The sequence below is a fragment of the Diospyros lotus genome, chromosome 5 (genome assembly GCF_014633365.1).
Source record: "Diospyros lotus cultivar Yz01 chromosome 5, ASM1463336v1, whole genome shotgun sequence".
NCBI classification, from domain to species: domain Eukaryota; kingdom Viridiplantae; phylum Streptophyta; class Magnoliopsida; order Ericales; family Ebenaceae; genus Diospyros; species Diospyros lotus.
The window spans coordinates 18,204,008-18,224,678 of NC_068342.1; the positions used below are offsets into that span (position 1 = coordinate 18,204,008).

General features: G+C 40.4%; 2 protein-coding genes across 5 annotated transcripts in view; both read right to left on the reverse strand.

The window, feature by feature from the left end:
• Nucleotides 1–627: 627 nt before the first annotated feature.
• On the reverse strand, nucleotides 628–4,804 carry LOC127801767 (uncharacterized). Of its 3 annotated transcripts, none has more exons than XM_052337160.1 (3): nucleotides 4,554–4,804; nucleotides 3,338–4,145; nucleotides 628–881 (listed from the first exon to the last, which is right to left on the reverse strand). In XM_052337160.1, the coding sequence occupies exon 2, from the start codon at nucleotides 4,082–4,084 to the stop codon at nucleotides 3,344–3,346; it is 741 nt and encodes a 246-aa protein (XP_052193120.1). In that variant the 5' UTR covers nucleotides 4,085–4,145; nucleotides 4,554–4,804; the 3' UTR covers nucleotides 628–881; nucleotides 3,338–3,343. The 3 variants fall into 3 exon arrangements, with proteins under 3 accessions (XP_052193120.1, XP_052193121.1, XP_052193119.1); XM_052337161.1 differs by lacking the exon at nucleotides 628–881 and adding an exon at nucleotides 2,986–3,243 and having other exon boundaries at nucleotides 4,602–4,804; XM_052337159.1 differs by lacking the exon at nucleotides 628–881 and adding an exon at nucleotides 2,986–3,243.
• A 1,407-nt stretch (nucleotides 4,805–6,211) lies between these two features.
• Nucleotides 6,212–20,671, reverse strand: part of LOC127801768 (protein CURVATURE THYLAKOID 1A, chloroplastic) — a 30,345-nt gene continuing 15,885 nt past the window's right edge. Inside the window, exons 1-5 of one of the 2 annotated variants that reach the window (XM_052337164.1) lie at nucleotides 8,703–9,005; nucleotides 7,316–7,410; nucleotides 6,970–7,077; nucleotides 6,729–6,800; nucleotides 6,212–6,460 (exon numbers count right to left, since the gene is read on the reverse strand). In XM_052337164.1, coding sequence (XP_052193124.1) covers nucleotides 6,395–6,460; nucleotides 6,729–6,800; nucleotides 6,970–7,077; nucleotides 7,316–7,410; nucleotides 8,703–8,874 — 513 coding nt within the window. In that variant the 5' untranslated portion in view covers nucleotides 8,875–9,005 and the 3' untranslated portion in view covers nucleotides 6,212–6,394. Of the gene's footprint in view, nucleotides 6,461–6,728; nucleotides 6,801–6,969; nucleotides 7,078–7,315; nucleotides 7,411–8,702; nucleotides 9,006–20,671 lie in introns of those variants that run through there. The other variant, XM_052337165.1, reaches the window with a different exon arrangement.

Here is a 20,671-nt window from a genome sequence, read left to right on the forward strand (position 1 = left end):
TTTGTAAATCAATTTTGGCACAAGCAACTGAATCAAAGTATTTTAATTGTACATCATGAGTAATGACTTAAAACCTGACCATCTATCAATCCCTAAGTGCATAGTTAAATATTTTATTTAATTATTTATTTTAAACATATTAGAGAATGTCTTTTATTATCCTTGACTCATTGATCATGGCCACCAATTTAGATGTTAGAAGCTTGATTAGGATAAAAAAGTTAGATGGGTCCAACTACTCTATAGGGGAGAAATGAAGAAATAGATTCAATAATTGTTTCAAATGAAAAAAGTATACACTTCCCATCGTGCAAAAATGTTTCCTTAGCGACATATCGAGCCTATGAGAAATGGCTTGAGCGGGACCATCATGCTCACCTCATGATGCTTGTTAGCATGCAAAGAGACCTCATGGGCAAATTTAAGCCTTCCAAAGTAACCAGCAAGAGTGGAATACGACGGTGGCCGCCATGGAAGTGGAAGCAGTGGTTGTTGCCATGCCAACTTGCAGCCCAGAAATAAAATCCTAATCTCTCTCTCTCACGCTCTCTCTGCTTCCAATTTTCAAGTTTTGAGTTCAAAAATAAAACATCGCAGGGAATCCGAGAGAGAGAGATTCATACTATCTGTCAAATTAACTCAAAACTGGTGGGAAATTGTCATGATAAACAATGGAAACACAAACTGAGGAGCAAGTTACTGTGGAAACATAATGCAATTGCAAAAGGGATGTTCCAAGCCTCTCTTCTGCTGTATGGTGGTATGGCTCCTGGATTTTTTTCTTACCTTTTCCTTCAGATCGCTGAATAACTCCCCAGCATCAACGGGAGGGGACGATTCCTCTGAGGCTTTGACTTGGAGCAGAGAAAACCTCCGGGATTCTGTTTAAAGGATAAATTGGAAACAGAATATCCGGTAAGCAATTCTTGTTACTGGCGAGACTTACATGATAATAAGAGCCCTCTTCATCCACAAGGCTCACATCCAGATGCCCCAAGCTAATTGCAGAAATCAAGGAGGCAAGCAAGCACTTGGAAACTACAGCTGGTACCTGTTCTAGGACAATGTCATCCCATGATTCCCTAAAAGCCCGTCCACTGTAAAATTCAACTACACAGAATGTAATGCGCCAAGCCCGTGCTGGGGCAGACATGTAACAGTAAATGACTACTCATGTTTTCTCGATGTTATTTTTCTTTATGTTGAATGAAACATTTCACCCAAGCAAATGAAGTTCAAGCACTTAACGCGCACAAAGGAGAATGGGTTTTCAAGGCTGGAGAAAGATTTAAAACTCAAAACTTCAAAAACTAACACCTAGGAGCAGGCATCAAATAAGAGGGCAAAGGAAAGGGATAAGAAAACAAAAGCAAGGAATGAGAACAATTTCCAGTATCAGAAAGGGAAAGCTCCACGAATCTATGGTCTCAATAATTCTCATACTGCTTCATCCACACCTGATGCCTACCAGACATCAAAACTCACGTCTGGGAAGAGATCATACTCGCACCTTATTGTCATGCCGTCACCCAACTAAGACTGACCAACAAGCTAGCAAAATCCCAAACCACCTTGGGAATACGCAGAGAGAACCTAGTAATTGAACAGTATTAAGTTCTGTTCTCTGCACATTTATGTTTATTGCATACAATGTAATTCCTACCACTAAATCACACTAAAATGACAAGAACACGAATAGTATTAGCAAACGGTCATTGAACACCAGGAAGCTATAAAGGTGCATACCAAACTTCATATATTTTAGCATTGCAATCAAGCATTCCTAACGGTAGTCATGGTTCTCTTCCTAGCCGGTGTCTGCAATTATTTTCATTTCAATCAAACAATTTATTCATTCCCATCAAACCAAACAGTCCCAAATCCCAACCTCTTATTCTTCATCATTAACTTAGTAGAGAATTTGTATCACATTCAGTTTAATAATAAACCTATGCTACATAATGACGAAGTGAATTGAAAGTTTTTCCAGTACCCAATTCAGAGAGGGTTCTAAAATGAAAATGAAACACAAGAAGATTTGAGTTTAATTATTTTTCACTTGCTATTGCAAAACTATCCAGTACCCAATTCAAATAGAGCTTCAATAACAATAATGAAATAAAAAAAAAACTTTTCGAGTGTATATATATCATATACCTGACAGGTGTTTCAAGGAAGGGGAGGATGGGGCGGTGGACAAGCAAGGCTGAGGAGGAAGGTAGGGCAGAGCGGAGCAACGGGGCATTTTGGCGGTGGTGGGCAGCCAGCAAGGGAGGAATATGGTGGTGGCCGCCATGGAAGTGGAAATGTTTGCTGTTCTTTTTTCTTTTTTCCTTTCTATTGTCAACTTATTGCAGTCAAAAAATTATTCTCTCTATTTTCTGTTTCATTTTTTACACTTGAGCAGAATAATCTCTACAAAAGGAATAAAAATTGACCGTGCAAATGCTTGACTCAGAGATATTATGAGGGAACAAGTCTACTACGACTACTACTACTAGTTTGACCTCTTGTTCACTATATTCTTATTCATGTTTCCCCTAAACTAGTTGAACTTCGAAAGGACATTAAATGAGATAATTTTTACAAGATTAAGAGTATAGTGTTCCAATAATATGCAACACCAGAAGACTCCATAGATCCTCCAGATCACTTCTGATAAGTGCAGTGTTGTTAAAAGCTCAAGGCGCACTAAGGCACAAAGGGTCTTGGAGCCTGAAGCGCAAGGCGAGGCGCGCGCCTGGCAAGTGCAAGGCGCATGCTGACTAAGAAGAAAAAAAAATATATTTCTTAATTGAATAATAAGTCATAAAATAAATCCTAATCACATATCAACATTTATGTTATCAAAAAATTCAAGAATTCAACATATATTAAATAAATCACAATATAAACATACTTCATGACATACCTGTAAATTTCGGCAAATTAAATCCCACCATATTTTAACAAATTTGAAAAAGGAATGGACATTTAAACACAACAAATAAAAAACAAAATTAGTATTTGACATATATAATTAAAAGACAACAAAATAGTACTAAAAATGTACTAAAAGACAACAAATTATTATTTTCTTTCTCTTTAAGTTTTAACAGAAAAATGTTTAAAAAATAAAACATGCTGAAAAATCAGCTGCGCCTGATGGATGTGCGCCTGGCTGGATCTCGCCTCGCCTGGGCATGGCAAGGCGAGATAGTTGCGCCTTGAGGGGCCTTGCGCCTAGGCACGCCTTTAACAACACTGGATAAGTGCACAGAAATATGCAACAGGCACATTAATACAAGAAACAGATAGATAAGAATTCAGGTGGAAATAACTTCAGAATGAACCTAACCTCTCACTATCTGAGCTTCTCCTTCACAGTACTCTTCTGTGCAGCCTCTTTGACCTTCTCAATGTACCCTTCAATAGGAGGTGTCAAAGTTGCCATAAATCGATTTGCCGGGAAAGGAGTCAGATCGGGAACCAAAGCTGCAGCTTTCAAATGCTCAGGCAGTGCCTCAATTGCCTCCTTCTTCAACCTCAACAACGTTGACTCTGCCGCCTGCCTTGCTCGGTGCTTCCTCATCAGAACCCTACTGTACTCCTTTGCCAACTGCCGACCATCTTCAACCGTCAAGTCATACTTCGGAATGGCATCAGCATCAACCACACCCAATGTGATCAGATCCAAACCGGGCGTGCCAATCATCATAGGTGAATCAAAATCTCTGTTCTTCTTTTTCAGCATTTCGATCTCTTTGGCCCGGGCTTTGCTAATTAGCCCCATCTTCTCTCGCATGGCTTCCCGCTCCCTCTCTTTAGGATTCAAATACCGGACAGGTGCAGTAGCATCCAGGCAATCGTCAATCATCTTCTCAAAAACATCTTTTTGTCTGCCGCCTCCGCCTTTCTCGGCACTCTCTCCGAGTTTCCCCTTTTTGATAGAAACCTTCGATCGCTTCAGCGGCTGCGCCGCTTTGAGCTTGCCTTTACCTTTTGCAGTTCCACTTACAGAGCATCTCTGAGTAAATTGCTGGCTCAAAACCTCCACCGATGGGTTCAGAGATTTCAATCTCTTCACATCAAGTATTCGCATCATCTTCCAAAATTAAGAAATAAAAACCCCTCTTTTGGTTCAGAAACTTGTCAAAATTCGGCAGCTGTCACAGTAACAACCATAAATTTATTATTTATATACCAACTCTGCAAACATATATATATGCGCATATATACACACGTAGATTCAGGGTTTCAATCGAGCCGAGCCGGCTCGGCAAATCTGAGCTCAGGCTCGACCTCGACCTCGAGTCGAGCCTGGAAACTTGGCACGAGCTCGAGCTCGGTTAACATAGTCCAAGCTCGAGCTTGGCTCGGGCTCGAGTTCGAAGGAACATAAGATTTTACAGTAAGACATTTCAGCTTTCTTAAGGCTTCTAAGGAACAAAACAGGATCAAATTCTGTGTTGAATCAAACACACAATGTCCAAAAAGATTGAAGAACACTTGCACAAATGACGAGCAGTTGATTACACATAATAAATTGAAGATCAATGGAAGAGAAGTGTTACCAATGTACAGAGTGGACGGATTGAAGAAGAAGAAGAAGAAGAAGAAACCTCTCTCTCTCTCTGTCTCTGAGACGGCGAGGCGGCGAGAGGGGCGACGTAGCGGCGAGTACGACGGGGATAACTGCCTTCGGCTGAGAGACCAACGGCGCTTCACTGGAAAGCACAGTCGGCAGAATGGGGGAGGAACCCTAGGTTTCCTTCCATGATATGTCTGGGCCTTGGCCTGCCCACTGGTTCACAACACAACTGGGTCACAAATTGGCCCCTAAATTTTGGGCAATGTAATTTCTTAATAATGTAAATTAATAACGGCATTTGAAAAGTTTTATAATTAAATATATTATAATATAATTTCTATTTTATTTTGATCATCATACAAATAGATCTTTTTAATTGTGAAATTATTTAATAACAAAGAAAAACTTTATAAACAAATATAGAATTGTTATTAAATTAATTGAGGGTGTATTGAAAATAATTTATTTTAGTCTTAATATATCAGACATAGTAAAATTTAATTTATATTGATAAATGTATGTATGTTAAATAATATATTTATAAAATATATATCTAATATATTATATATACATATATTATTATATTTAATTATGAATTTCTAATCTGAGTTGCTCATGAATTTTTAATCAAGCCAATTTACAAGCTAACAATCCGATCTTCACTAAATTTAAAATTGATTTGTTTACAAATTAAGTTTCAAAATTAGGTTTAAACTCGATTCATTTATTTTAACGAATGAAATCAAGTAAGTTTTTATCTAGTTGAGCCCAAACAATTTGGCTTATTTACAACCCTACGTAAATTTAAAGTTTAAGAGAATTGAATTTCATCCAATATCGAAATTTTTTATGATAAATGTTTGAAGGAGAGGAGATGGTGACTACGACAAAACACAACGATACAATTTGGGCTGGTGCCCTCTCAACGGAACAAAACCCTAACAAAATCTCTAAAGACAATGAGCCATGGCGGAAAGAGAAAAACGTTCAAAACAATTTTGATTTTTCATTTGCTACCCCCATGTTATAAAAATTGCATAATTTACTCCAACTTTTTATTCAGTTATCACTTCTCCACATTTTGTTTCACCATTAGTACTCCCTTTTGAGTTTTATAGTTGCACTGCAGCAGCAAATAAGGATCTGCTTGATGAAGTTGTTAATTTTAAAAATTTGCTTTTAAATTTTTACGTTTTAATTTCTATTTTTATTATAAAATAAAAATTAAACATATTATCTGTCATGGTAATTTTTTATGGATTAGTCTATTATGTCAAGTTATAAATTAATCTAACTCGGACTAAACTAATTTGTTTGACATCTCTAATGAAACGCAAATTACTGATAGTTGTTGAGCATCAATGTGAGTACAATATTGAATTAAAACATAAACTAAAAGTGAAAAAAAAAATAAAAAATTAAGGAAAGTGCAATCAAACTGACCCTAAACCATTGATATATTCATGTTCATTGAGTTTCATTTGTTGTAAGGCTGTAATTTATTTATTTTAAAGCTTATTAAAATAGTGTTCAAAAGCCACACAATAAAGTGCTTCTCAATTACAATTAACCAGCCATCACCATTCACCCATCAGCCTCTCAAACCCATTTTGTAGATGCATATACATACACTTATCCACCTGAAATCAGAATTACGGAGTCTTATTTCAAAGATGAGTAATGGTAGGACAAGAGTAGTAGTAGTAGTAGGGTACATAAACATATAAATGGACGACCTCTTCTAACATTACAGGACAATAATAAGCCTCTCATAAAGGACATTTCAGATTGTTCAAACCCCGCAGCCCGCCCGGTCCCTGGCTTCTATTCGGTTCCGGCAATCTTCTTCTTCAATGCTTCAATGTCCGTAGCCAGCTCTTTTCTACTTTGCTGAGAAACCAACTCTTTTGTCAGTGCATCAGCAACTCGGAAGCCAACCAACATTCAGTTTACAAGTCATTCTTGTTTGTCGATAGCAGAGTTAGCATGCATACATGCATTGAGGAGGAGAGTTTTGAACTAGCAATCTTCTCCTCTGTTAAGAGGGAGTTTTGATCGAAAGACCTCTAATACTTATTATTTAGGTGGTTGGGTTGGAATAAATCTCATCAAGTGGAGCTAAATCTTACACGAAAACTATGATTCAGTGAAAGGTTACCTTGAACAAGAGGTATCGGTAGACAAACCATCCGGTATATCCAAGCCCTACCAACTCCATGATCTTTGGAAGCTGATATAAATTTTACAGAGAGCCAAAAGAAGAAGAAAGAAATGTTTCAATAAAATAAGACCACAAGAAGCTGATAACAAATTATCCAAAGGAGTGTTTATGATGCAAGCAAAGCAATTTAAGATTTGCAGGGAACTATCCAGGACTTGGAATGGAAAGAAGCACATACCAGAGGGACAGAGTTGATGGCCCCAACAACAATTGAAGCTAGCCAAACTCCGACTACAGCCCCGCCTCCATAAATAATTACTGTAGATTTGTTTTCTACTGCATCCCACTATAAAACATCGCAGTAAATTCAAGAGAGAGAGAGAGAGAGAGAGAGAGAGAGAGAGAGAGAGAGATTCATACTAACAGTCAAATTAACTCAAACTAGTGGGAAATTGTCATAATAAACAATGGAAACACACAAACTGAGAAGCAAGTTACTGTGGAAACATAATGCAATTGCAAAAGGGATGTTCCAAGCCTCTCTTCTGCTGTATGGTGGTATAGCTCCTGGATTTTTTTCTTACCTTTTCCTTCAGATCGCTGAATAACTCCCCAGCATCAACGGGAGGGGACGATTCCTCTGAGGCTCTGACTTGGAGCAGAGAAAACCTCCGGGATTCTGTTTAAAGGATAAATTGGAAACAGAATATCCGGTTAGCAATTCTTGTTACTGGCGGGACTTACAAGATAATAAGAGCTCTCTTCATCCACAAGACTCACATATCCAGATGCCCCAAGCAAGTTGCAGAAATCAAGGAGGCAAGCGAGCACTTGGAAACTACAGCTAGTACCTGTTCTAGGACAACGTTATCCCATGATTCCCTAAAGCCCATCCACTGTAAAATTCGACTACACAGAATGTAATGCGCCAAGCCCGTGCTGGGGCAGACATGTAACAGCAGTAAATGACTACTCACGTTTTCTTGGTGTTATTTTTCTTTATGTTGAATGAAACATTTCACCCAAGCAAATGAAGTTCAAGCACTTAACGCGCACAAAGGAGAATGGCTTTTCAAGGCTCGAGAAAGATTTAAATCTCAAAACTTCCGAAACTAACACCTAGGAGCAGGCATCAAATAAGAGGGCAAAGGAAAGGGATATGAAAACAAATGCAAGGAATGAGAACAATTTCCAGTATCAGAAAGGGAAAGCTCCACGAATCTATGGTCTCAATAATTCTCATACTGCTTCATCCACACCCGACGCCTACCAGACACCAGAACTCACCTCTAGGAAGAGCTCATACTCGCACCTTATTGTCATGCCGTCACCCAACTAAGACTGACCAACAAGCTAGCAAAATCCCAAACCACCTCGGGAATACGCAGAGAGAACCTAGTAACTGAACAGTATTAAGTTCTGTTTTCTGCACATTTATGTTCATTGCATACAATGTAATTCCTACCACTAAATCACACTAAAATGACGAGAACACGAATAGTATTAGCGAACGGTCATTGAACAGCAGGAAGCTATAAGGGTGCATACCAAACTTCATATATTTTAGCATTGCAATCAAGCATTCCTAACTGTAGGTAGTCATGGTTCTCTTCCGAGCCGGTGTCTGCAATTATTTTCATTTCAATCAAACAATTTATTCATTCATATCAAACCAACCAGTCCCAAATCCCAATCTCTTATTCTTCATCATTAACTTACTAGAGAATTTATATCCACATTCTCAGTTTAATAATAAGCCTATGCTACATAATGAGGAAGCGAATTGAAAGTTTTCCCAGCACCCAATTCAGAGAGAGCTCTAAAACGAAAATGAAACACAAGATGATTTGAGTTTAATTTATTTTTCACTTGCTATTGCAAAACTATCCAGTACCCAATTCAAATAGAGCTTCAATAACAATAATGAAAAAAAAAAAAAAAAAACTTTTCGAGTGTATATATATCATATACCTGAGAGGTGTTTCAAGGAAGGGGAGGATGGGGCGGTGGACAAGCGAGGCTGGGGAGGAAGGTAGGGCAGAACGGAGCAACGGGGCGTTTTGGCAGTGGCTGGCAGCCGGCAAGGGAGGAATACGGCGGTGGTCGCCATGGAAGTGGAAGCGGTGGTTGTTGCCAATGCCATACCAACTTGCAGCCCCAGAAATAAAATCCTATTCTCTCTCTCTCTCCCTCACGCTTTCTCTCTGCTTCTGATTTTCAAGTTTTGAGTTCAGAAAGTTGGAAGATTTTTTTTGGGGGGTTGGAATCCAACACAGCCATTCTTTGTTTTGTTTCTTGCTATATTGCTATCCAAAAGCGTTTTTGGTCATCGATTCTGCTGAGTGACACGTGGAGGAGCTCAGCCTCCTGATTGGCTCATTCCCTATCTTCAAAATCCATCTTTCGAGAGTCATATGCTCGCTCGCTCTCTCTCTCTCAAGCTTTGGTATTGCTTGCAAGTGTATTTAATAATTAAAATGGTGTTGTATGGTACTGTATTGTGTCTTTTATAGAATATTATACATAAAATGTACATTTTCACAGTTATAAGCTATTTTTAGGTGCTCTGATAACAATTTAAGGTGGCTTACACTATGTTTGGAATGAATGAAAATAAAATGTTGAATTTATAAATGAAATTCATAAAAAAATTATCATGCTTAGTGTGACATAATTATGGATGATAACGGGTTAATAAATGACTTCTATTTACTCATTTAAAATTATAATAATTATGATGTACTCATATTGAGTTATAAAAATTGTTAGGATTTGTTATTCAAAATGTATTAATATTGTTATTTATATTTCTATGTCATATACATTTGAATTTCATGGGCATTTGCATGTCATTTTATATTATGTAAAATGGACTAGTTTTATTGTGAGAGATATATAGAAATTGGGTTGGGCCGTTGGTGTCTGCAGACTAACAAGCCCAAACCCAAGTTAGTTGCTCTTTTATGTTAATTCCAACCGTATCCCTTGGCCCATGTATATAAAGCAATGATTTGAGAAAATTAGATAGCAAGCCCTAATCGAGGAAGAAGAACGGGCACAGAGCGAGAAAGATCGGATCGAGGAGGAGCAAGAAACCGAAGAAGAACAAGGCGAGGTATTGTGTTTGAATCTCTAGAAATTGCCCGAGGTGTGTGAGATTTGTATTGAGAAGCTAGAGTATTGTATTTGTTGTTCTAGTTCGTTCTTGGAACGAGTACTCTTGTGTTTTTGCTTCTGTTTACAATACTATAAATGTTTGATTCTTGTGGGTTCAGTTGTAATCTTTCTATTGTAATCACCAAAATCTATAGTGGATTGATTAGAGGCGAAGACTCTGTTGTGAGTAAGATTTTTTGATCCGAACACGTATACGCGGTGTACGCTGTGTGTGCGCGTGTGCGTTGTGATGTCTGATGTTCTTTATTTTTTGTTTTGACTTGTGGATCTTGGTATTTCTCTTGGTCTTGACAAGTAATATCAACAAAAATAAATGGGCAACTAGAGACATAACTTAAAATATAAATTTCAATTAAATTACATAAATTTATGTTTAAAATAAATTTATATAACAATTCTTGATAAATAAGCATGTAAATTAGACCAACATCTAGACTATAATAATTTATATTTATTATATAAATAGTTAAGAGGAAGAATGTAATCTAAAATTCTAGATTGATTCATCATAACAAATTATGTAGATAATAATTTATAAGGTGAAGTGTTAGATAAATCACTCGTCTTTGATTTTTTGGGATTAATTTTGTAAGCACCCCCGCCCGGATATTCCAACCACTCGAACTATCCGAATGGGAGCACCTACGGAAGGAGAAAGAATGAACACAAGACAAGAACTACCCTGGCATGCATACACAAGATTTAAAACAACGGAAGCGAAACCATATATATATATACATGCACTTCGGGTACCTCGCTACCACAGTGGTCGCAAGATAAATAAAAGAATACAAACTCTTGTGCCGACATACACGAGATTCGAGGAATGACCTGACACAGTAAAAATAATAGAGTAAATCCTACTCAATCATCAAGGTTGACAAGGACTAACGGGACTGCCTGTACACCATACTGACTCTGCCGCTAGAAGCTGACTCCCTTGCCCTTGACTCACGCTGCCACTACCTGGAATGATGGAAAAATAAAGTGAGTCGAGAGACTCAGCAAGCATAAGAAAAGAAAGGCTGAAGGCTGTATAGAACCAGTAAACTACCCCCAGAACACCAACCCCCAAGTACACACAAGCCATGAGACGCTACAACACAATAGTATAGCATAATAAAGTACATATCGGTCCTTGGGGCCCACACAAGACACACGGCACTCAAGTCCCATACCAACATGCCGCTGCTCTGAAAGGCAACAAATATCTCCAGCAGCCTGTGCGCGCCATCCCGGGTCGATGCTCCCGCCACCCGTGTGTCTGTGTCGGTACTCCCGACACCCGAGCCATAGGCTCCCTCGGAACGATTCTCCCGTCCGAGAACTAATAACTATTAGTAACCATGCAATGCGCATAGAAATGCAATGGCGTAGTGAGCATCAATGTGATACACTGGCGCCCATAGATCCAGGCATTAGGCCATGCTCCGCCCACAAAGTAAACCACACGCAATACATATACCCGTGCTGGATGCAACCTAACCAAGCTAGAGTGTTTGTGTCCAAGCATACTCAATAAGTGAATATCCCAACATGCAACCCGTACCCATGTGCATATCAAATCATGAACAGTAATATAATGAATCTAATAGTGTAGTAAATCACATACTGACAGAGTTAGTCAGCAGTGCCCGGCACCGGTCAACGGCCAGTGACTAGGAGTGTCCACCCGACGGTCCACTGCAGGGCCGTACAATAGTTTACCCCAATGTCACTAAATAGCTGACCCCTACCCTACTGCTCGATAGCTCGACCGAACCACAAATAAATATGAGAAAAATCGTAAATAAACCCGTACGTTTAGGAACCTAGTCCCCAAATTGGTTCAGTATCATTCTCAAAAGGAGTGGGGGCGGTACAAACCCCCGTAGGCACACAACAAATAAAACTCTAAAAGTCCCGGATTTAATTTAAAGTAAAACAAATGAATAATAATTAAATAAATAATGCTAAGCGCCGAATTAAAGTAAGGGAAGGCGTAAAATACGAGAAACTACGGAGTCTCTCACGGGAATTAAAGAACATGAAGAGAAGGTTAAGAGCTTGCCTTTTATTAGCAGATTCCCACCTCCTGGCTCAGCCGCTGCACAAATTAATAAATTTTACTAATGAAACTAAGCTTCGATTTAAAACCCATACGCGTATCTCCAATAACCTAACTAAGTCGGTATAAAATCGAAGCTATTATAGGTATATGAGGTCACTAAAATTTAGAAGGTAAAGAGAGCTTGCCTTATTTTGCAGATTTCTAGCCTTAAATGCTCGCGCATTGCAAAATAATATTAACACTAAAATAAATCAAAATACAGCCTAAAAATACGATTTAATCTGTAGAAAATGTTTAGTACACGCTAACTAACTTACCTCGCTCTTCGGATTTTCAATTGCACGGAATAAAATTAATTTTTAAATTTTTTCTTCTAATTTCCCTCTTCTTCGCCGCTGTCTCGCACCATTTCTCTTCTCTCGAGCTCTCTGTTCTGCTCCCAATTTAACTCAAGTTTAGCTTCAATTTGAAACATAAATAGCAGCCAAAATCGGCAGAAAATAAGGCCAATTTGGCCTTAAAATTTGTGCAAAATTAGAGGGGTAGGGGAGCAACCGCGTGGCAGTCATCAGCACCGCCTTCACCTTCCAAAACAACATTGTTTTGGTGCCCCCTTTGCTCGAAAATCCCAACGCCAAAAGCAGTCACGTGCCCCTGCCAATTCCCTTTCAATTAACTTTTCTCTCATTCTTCCCAGCACAGCATTTGACCTTCACAAGCTAGGGACACACACACATGATATATTTTAAATTAATATAATATGACTTTAGCATAAACCTCCATTAACTTTAAGTTAATAATTATTATTATTATACTATACCATTACATATATACATATCACCATTCACGGCAACTTCTCTAATTTTATTAATATTATTTTTCTTTATTAATTTTAAACACTTAATGGTGATTTAATTCCTATTAAAAAATATAATAGATTTAATATTTTCCCAAACTACTTTATTTTAATATTTTCCTAAATACTTCCCAATTAAATAATTATTTTTTAAAAATAACATAAATAAACTTTTCCTGAAATCTCTAAATACCCAAATAAATTAATATTTTATTTTAACCAAAAAATATATAATAACCACCACAATTACAATAATTAATAGTGATTAACCACTACCAAATAATTTAATTAACTACCCTTAATTTCCTATTTTCTCAAAACAACATAAACATTTATTTTTCCTTAATTCCTCAAATATTTCGTAATGACTTCAAACTCCAAATTAATAATCATTATTTATTTATCAATTTTCAAGATATTACAATTCTCCCCTCCTTAATAGAATTTCGTCCTCGAAATTCGCGCTCAATCCATTTCCTCAAGATACGTTTACCTCTCGCGATATTACTCAACATCTCTTCCAGGACATTCCATATCATCATTTTCCAGTATTCCCACAAGTCTGAAACTACTACATATTCTACTTGACTTAATACACTAGTACATCTCCCTAATCCATCACCTTTATTCAGCCACATTATGACCACTAATACCTTACCCGACTTAAGGAACGTTATCAATCATATTACAGACAACAACAAGGTTCTCCTATATTATAATGTCATAATCCAACCGTACCTCAGAGCTATCTCGACCACATATCAACCTAAAGGCAAGCTTAAAATTTAGAGGTACTTAATCCCCAATGATAAACCGATTCACAACACAAAGCTCAAATGCACTGCAGCTAGCTTCAAGTACAATCGATAGAGACAAGAGTGGAACCATCCCTTTGCATGACGAGAAGCTAATACTCGGTAACGTGACCGGGAACATGCCACGTACTTACGATCCATAAAAGCGTGGAAACGATACGACATACTCAATCAAGAATTCAACAACAATATCTTTTAGTTTGATTTTTTCCAACTGATTCTTAACCAGATACACAGCATTTTCTCGACAGTACTTTCTCCCACAATTTGTCGCATATGCTCGGGATCCTATCAATAACTATGGGTAGTCATGTAATCAAGATTATCAAGGAATAAATATTCTCCACTCAATACATCTCGAGATCTAAACCCGATCTCCCCTCCTAAAGGAATCGACTTACCCAATTGTGGATCTCTCCTACGGCTCATTCAATAACTACCATCCCTCCGCCTTATCCTCCAAACCTCTGTTCATCAAGTTATGGTGGTTGTTTACAGTTACTGGCTTTGTGACCTCTTTCTAGTCAGACCGAAAGCAAATGATCATCGGACCAACAACTGTCCCCAATGTTTACGGACAATTCATCACATATGGCCCGACTGGCCACACCAATAGCAAACAAATCGATGAAACTGGGACAACCCACGGTGATCCTTTCCCTCACGGTCTGCACCTCAGGAGTCCACTCGCAACCCTGCTGATAGCTAAACTCGTATAACATCGACGAGATCAAAGATAAATTCTAGCCAAAGATGCTCGGGACGTTCAACCCATACAGTCCATAAGTGTCACCAGTATGTTAGTCACCTCAAACATTATCAAATGAACTATTTTACCCCAAACCGAGTAATAAGAAAATGATGGCCTTCCTATTTATGCACAACTATCCTTGCTCACTCTCAAATCCATATATATTTTTTTCCACACTCAAAATACAAATGCACCCTAAGGAACACCCATGGCCAAGCTACATAGTTAACAAACACGAACATCAATCCATTGCTAGTCTCGATCTCTAGCTCAGAGGGTAACTCTTCCCAGTAATGCATTTGAGTATACCCTCATGTCTCGTCATACTCTCTACACTCACTTGAGCCTAACACCTCTGAGTTTCCATAATAAACACAACCATTAATAACTGTTTCGAGTGAACTGCATACCTCACCTAGTAGGTCTCGATCACTTAATTTACTCATTTCCTTAAAACCCATCCACACGAGTTACCGAGGCGATAACTCCCCACTTAGAGTTACACCAAAATTTCAAATCTTTAATGACTGCAAACTATCACTATCACAGTTCGATTTCCTTGCCTACACAGTGCCTGTTCCACATCTGAGTAATTGCTCAAATGTCACAAAGCAGTCATCATCAAATCGCAGTTAGGTTTTCTAGGCATGAAACTTCCAATTTATTTGCTCATCATACCCAATAGCAAAACTTTAACATTCAGATATGCACACAACCTATAAACTTACCAATGGGTCCCTCTCCTTGTTTCACCAACTTCCTTATCGTCAATTCCTTCCCACCTCGTGGCAACTCATAAACCTTTAATCACTCTACTCCATCCTATCCCATTTACCCAAGTCCTCAAGTATGCAACGAACATATCTAATTTGTAATTTCCTTCCCATTGCTACACATGGCAGATACCGAGCTCCCAGCAAAGAGACCGACAAATAGGAAGAGAACTGGTGTCCGTTGGCCACCGGCCAACAGCTCCCTTACCCATGGTCGACTACCTGTTGTGCCTCGCTACTGCCTCACCCCCTTTCCTTACAGTCGCCCATCAGTACACATGCATACGCACCTACCAATAAAAGTGATTTGGTGAGTCATGATAACATCATACATCACATCCCCTCACACGTGGTCCTGCACCTTAACCATTTTCATAAAATGTTTATATCCGATCACACCTTACTCTCAACACTTTGCTCGTCACTATTCGTCACACATTTATAATTTCTTTTATATTAACAATTTGTCACACCACCATAGAAACCAACATCATGTTATGTCCGGAACCACACTGGACCAGCATCATGAGCCATAGTTTCACACACACAATTCTCTCAGGAAGGTAAGCTATGCCCTAGCTTGTTCCAGGCATGCCTCACGAGCATGTACCATATCCAATCAAAACTTTATTTTTATTATTATTATTTTTTTATTCCGTTGCGTGCTTTTGCTAACCCAACTCATATGTATAAGTCATTTCCCGTCACCTTTGATACAATCATAACATAACACAAATATTACATCTAGGGCTCATACCTTAGTAATACCCATACACATTCCAAGATAATTACACATACACCAGGAAGGTTTACACAAAACTCCTATTCTTCCTACTACTTAGACTCGATACAACCACTATTTACATTCACACTAATAACCAAAAGGAGACGCATACATAAACCCTATTTAACAATCCGCCTATTATCCTCCCTCTTTACTCACACGAGCATCCCTCACCTGGTGGAGATCCTTGCATCCTCTTCTGCTCGGGACGTGGCCTCATCTTTCAGGCTCACCAATCCCCCACTGCTCCCAACACTAGAGTTGGGTCCCATAGATTCATCTCTCAGGTGAGCAGAACTCTGCACCAAAGCCTCTACTGAACGACCAGTAAATGATACCTGTTGTCTTCCGAAATCAGTTGGGTCCCAAATCTCTGCCTGTCGCTCTACAGCACGGGCAAACTGATTGTAATGGACCCGAAGTGTCGCATCCTCCATAAAAATTCGAGTGAGTTGCCTCCATCTCTCATTCATATACTTTCTCACGAAAAGCACTTGCTTTTCGAAGTACCCTAGTAGGTGCTCATGTGTGGTCAATAGGAACACTTGGTCCATGCGCCATAAGAAAGCCATCACATGCTCCCCATCACGCTGCTTACCACCCAGGGTGGGGGGTAGCTCGTGCTCCCAACGATTCCAAACTAAGTCCAGTGCCACTTGATCTGGGTTTGGCACCCTAGAACTTGGCCCTCATGGATCCATACCAAATAAAAAAATACCCTGTGATCTGCACACAAAATCACGTATCAAGCCAAGTACCAAATTCCTCACCCCTTAACCTAAAACCAGCCCAAAAGCATTTGGTTTCTTACTAGGGTATCCCAACACAAATCTATACCATGTTACATACTCATTGTTGGGGACACTTCACTTCTTTCTCTTCCTTTTCACAACTTAGGGATAGGGTTCCTCATTTAAACTCATATCCGGCTACTAAAGACAATCTAGACACCTCTCCAACTCTACCCGATAACCTTGGTGTACAGGAACTCGTCCCACAAAACTGACTCAAACTATGCTCTGATACCAACAATGTAAGCACCCCCGCCCGGATATCCCAACCACCCGAACTATCTGAACGGGAGCACCTACGGAAGGAGAAAGAATGAACATAAGACAAGAACTACCCTGGCATGCATACACAAGATTTAAAACAACGGAAGCGAAACCATATATACATGCATGCACTTCGGGTACCCCGCTAGCTCAGCGGTCACAAGATAAATAAAAGAATACAAACTCCTGTGCCGATATACATGAGACTCGAGGAATGACCTGGCATAGTAAAAATAATAGAGTAAATCCTACTCAACCATCAAAGTTGACAAGGACTAACGGGACTGCCTGTACACCATACCGACTCTACCGCTAGAAGCTGACTCCTTTACCCTTGACACACGCTGCCACTACCTGGAATGATGGAAAAACAAAGTGAGTCGAGAGACTCAGCAAGCATAAGAAAAGAAAGGCTGAAGGCTACATAGAACCAGTAAACTTCCCCCAGAACACCAACCCCCAAGTACACATAAGACATGAGACGTTACAACACAATAGTATAGCATAATAAAAGCACATACCGGTCCTTGGGGCCTACACAAGACACATGACACCCAAGTCCCATACCAATCTGCCGCTGCTCTAAAAGGCAACAAATATCTCCAGCAGCCTGTGCGCGCCATCCTGGGTCAGTGCTCCCGTCACCCGTGTGTCCGTGTCGGTACTCCCGACACCCGAGCCATAGGCTCCCTCGGAACGGTCCTCCCGTCCGAGAACTAATAACTAGCGACAGATGATCATCCCAGCTCCCATGGAAGTCCAATACACAAGTGCGGAGCATGTCCTCCAAAGTCCGTATGGTCCGCTCCGACTGCCCGTCGGTCTGAGGGTGGAAGGCTATACTGAAAGTTAACTGAGTCTCCATAGCACTCTGCAACGCCTTCCAAAATCGTGAGGTAAACCGAGGATCCTTGTTTGATACAATACTGGCTGGTACTCCGTGCAGTCTCACCACCTCATCAATGTATAACTTGGCCAGTCGATGAATAGGATAGGTCTTCTTAACAGGTAGGAAATGCGCTGATTTAGTCAACCGGTCGATAATCACCCATATCGAATCGAATCCCCGACTAGATCGCGACAATCTCGAGACGAAATCCATAGCTATACGCTCTTATTTCCACTCCAGCACAGATAAAGGTTGTAACAACCCCGCGGGCCTCTGGTGCTTAGCTTTGACTTGCTGGCACACCAAACATCGTGATACAAATTCTGCTACGCTCCTCTTCATGCCACTCCACCAATATTGACGCTGTAAGCCCTGATACATCTTCGTCGCCCCAGGATGGATAGTATAGGGAGAACGATGAGCCTCCTCTAGGATCTTTTGCCTGATATCACTGTCACTCGGCACACAAATCCGTCCACGAAACAATAGCAAACCATCGTCCCTCTGGCTGTACCCCAATGGCCCAAATCTCTCCATATCAGCCATGATCTTGCCAAGCTCCGTATCCTGTCGCTGTCGATCGCGAATCTGACCCTCTAGATTTGAATGGATACTCATGGCAGCACAATAGAGGGTAGGATTGCCTGGTGCCATTGAGATGTTAAGGTCACTCATTTGCTCCAGTAAGAACCACTCCTGCACCATCATAGCTGCAACTGATGCTCCACAGCGACTCAAAGCGTTTGCAACCACATTAGCTTTACCTAGGTGATAGATAATCTCACAGTCATAATCTTTGAGTAGCTCTAACCAATGGCGTTGTCTCATATTGAGTTCCTTTTGTGAAAAGAGTACTTGAGGCTCTTATGATTAGTGTATATCTGGACTCTCTCACCATAAAGATAATGCCTCCAAATCTTCAAAGTAAACACTACGGCCGCCAACTCTAGATCATGGGTAGGGTAATTCTCTTCGTGCCTCTTCAACTGTCTGGATGCATAAGTATTCACTCAGCCGTCCTGCATCAAAACACACCCGAGTCTTGCATATGAGGCATCACTGTATACAGTAAATAACTCACCACTCCTGGGTATCGTCAGTACTAGCGCCGAAGTCAAACGCCGCTTCAACTCTTGGAAGGACCTCTCACAAGACTCATCCCAAATAGATCTGGCGCCCTTCCTTGTCAACTTCGTCATGGGTGATGCAAGCTGTGCAAAGCCTTTTATGAATCGTCGATAATACCCAGCAAGACTAAGAAAACTCCGAATCTCCGTCACTGTCGTTGGTCTAGGCCAATCTATCATGGCTCTGGTCTTCTCTGGATCTATTAAGATACCCTTACTTGAGACCACGTGTCCCAAGAATACAACTCGAGTCTGCCAAAACTCACATTTAGAAAACTTGGCATACAACTGCTCCTCCCTGAGCTTCTGCAGAACCATGCTCAGATGCACCTCATGTATCTCAGGGCTCGTTGAGTAAACTAGGATGTTGTCAATAAAAACTATGACAAAGGAATCCAAATATTCCTTGAACACCCTGTTCATCAGATCCATAAACACTGCAGGGGCATTGGTCAGCCCAAAATGGCATGACCACAAACTCATAATGGCCGTAACGTATACGAAATGCGGTCTTCGCAATATCCTCATTTCTGACCCGCACCTGATGATAACCCAACCGCAAGTCTATCTTGGAGACCATCGATGCACCACGCAACTGATCCAGTAAATCATTCACACGGGGTAGGGGTATTTATCGTTAATTGTTACCTGATTAAACTATCGGTAATCTATACATAATTGCATAGACCCGTCCTTCTTACGCACAAATAATACTGGGCCCCCCCATGGTGATGTGCTCGGTCGAACAAAACCTCTTTCCAAAAGATCTTGTAGCTGCACCTTAAGTTCCTTCAGTTCATTGGCAGCCATACGGTAAGGAGTCTTGGAAATGGGCTGCGTACCTGGTATCAGATCGACTGCAAAATCAATCTCCCGGTGCGGCGGTAGTCCCGGCAACTCATCTGGGAACACATCTGGAAAGTCTCGCACCACAGGATAGGCAACCAACTCCTTCTTCTCCCTAGCTATCATGGTGACAAATGCAAAATAGGCTTCACACCCACATCGTATAAGCCTCTCGGTGCATAACTGATATCATCGGCGTAGTCACCACTGGCTTCACACCCCGGTATGTAACAACTGGTCTCCCCGGGTGCTCAAATGAAATCACCTTCCGACGACAATCAACTCGAGCATGGTGCCGTGAAAGCCAATCCATACCCAACAGTAAGTCAAAATCTTGGATCTCTAGAACAATAAGATCTCCCAAAAATACCTGGTCATGAATCCATATCTCGCAATCCCTGACCATCTCACTTCCCAACAATACCGTCCCTCCTGGAAACAGACAAATCATATGGCAAGGGGTTACACGAGATTGGGATCTTATGCAATAGATGGGGTGCTATGAAAGAGTGGGTAGGACCTGTATCAAATAAAGCACATACGTCGTGACCATGGAGAGAAAGTATACCTTGTACTGTGTCACTACCCTCAGCTGCCTCAGCGGCTGTCACCGCAAATGCCTTCCCCTGCATCTGTACTCTCTCTGTGGGCCCTGGGCGCTGTGCTACTGGAAGTGGTAATGGTGTTCCTGGACCCTGTGCCCTAGGTGTAGACTGTCTCTGAGCTGGTCTGGGCCCTACATCTCCAGTCCGTAGCCCTCCAATCTGTGCTGGTTGGGTACACACGTTCGCTCGATGGCCCCTCTATCCACAGCGAA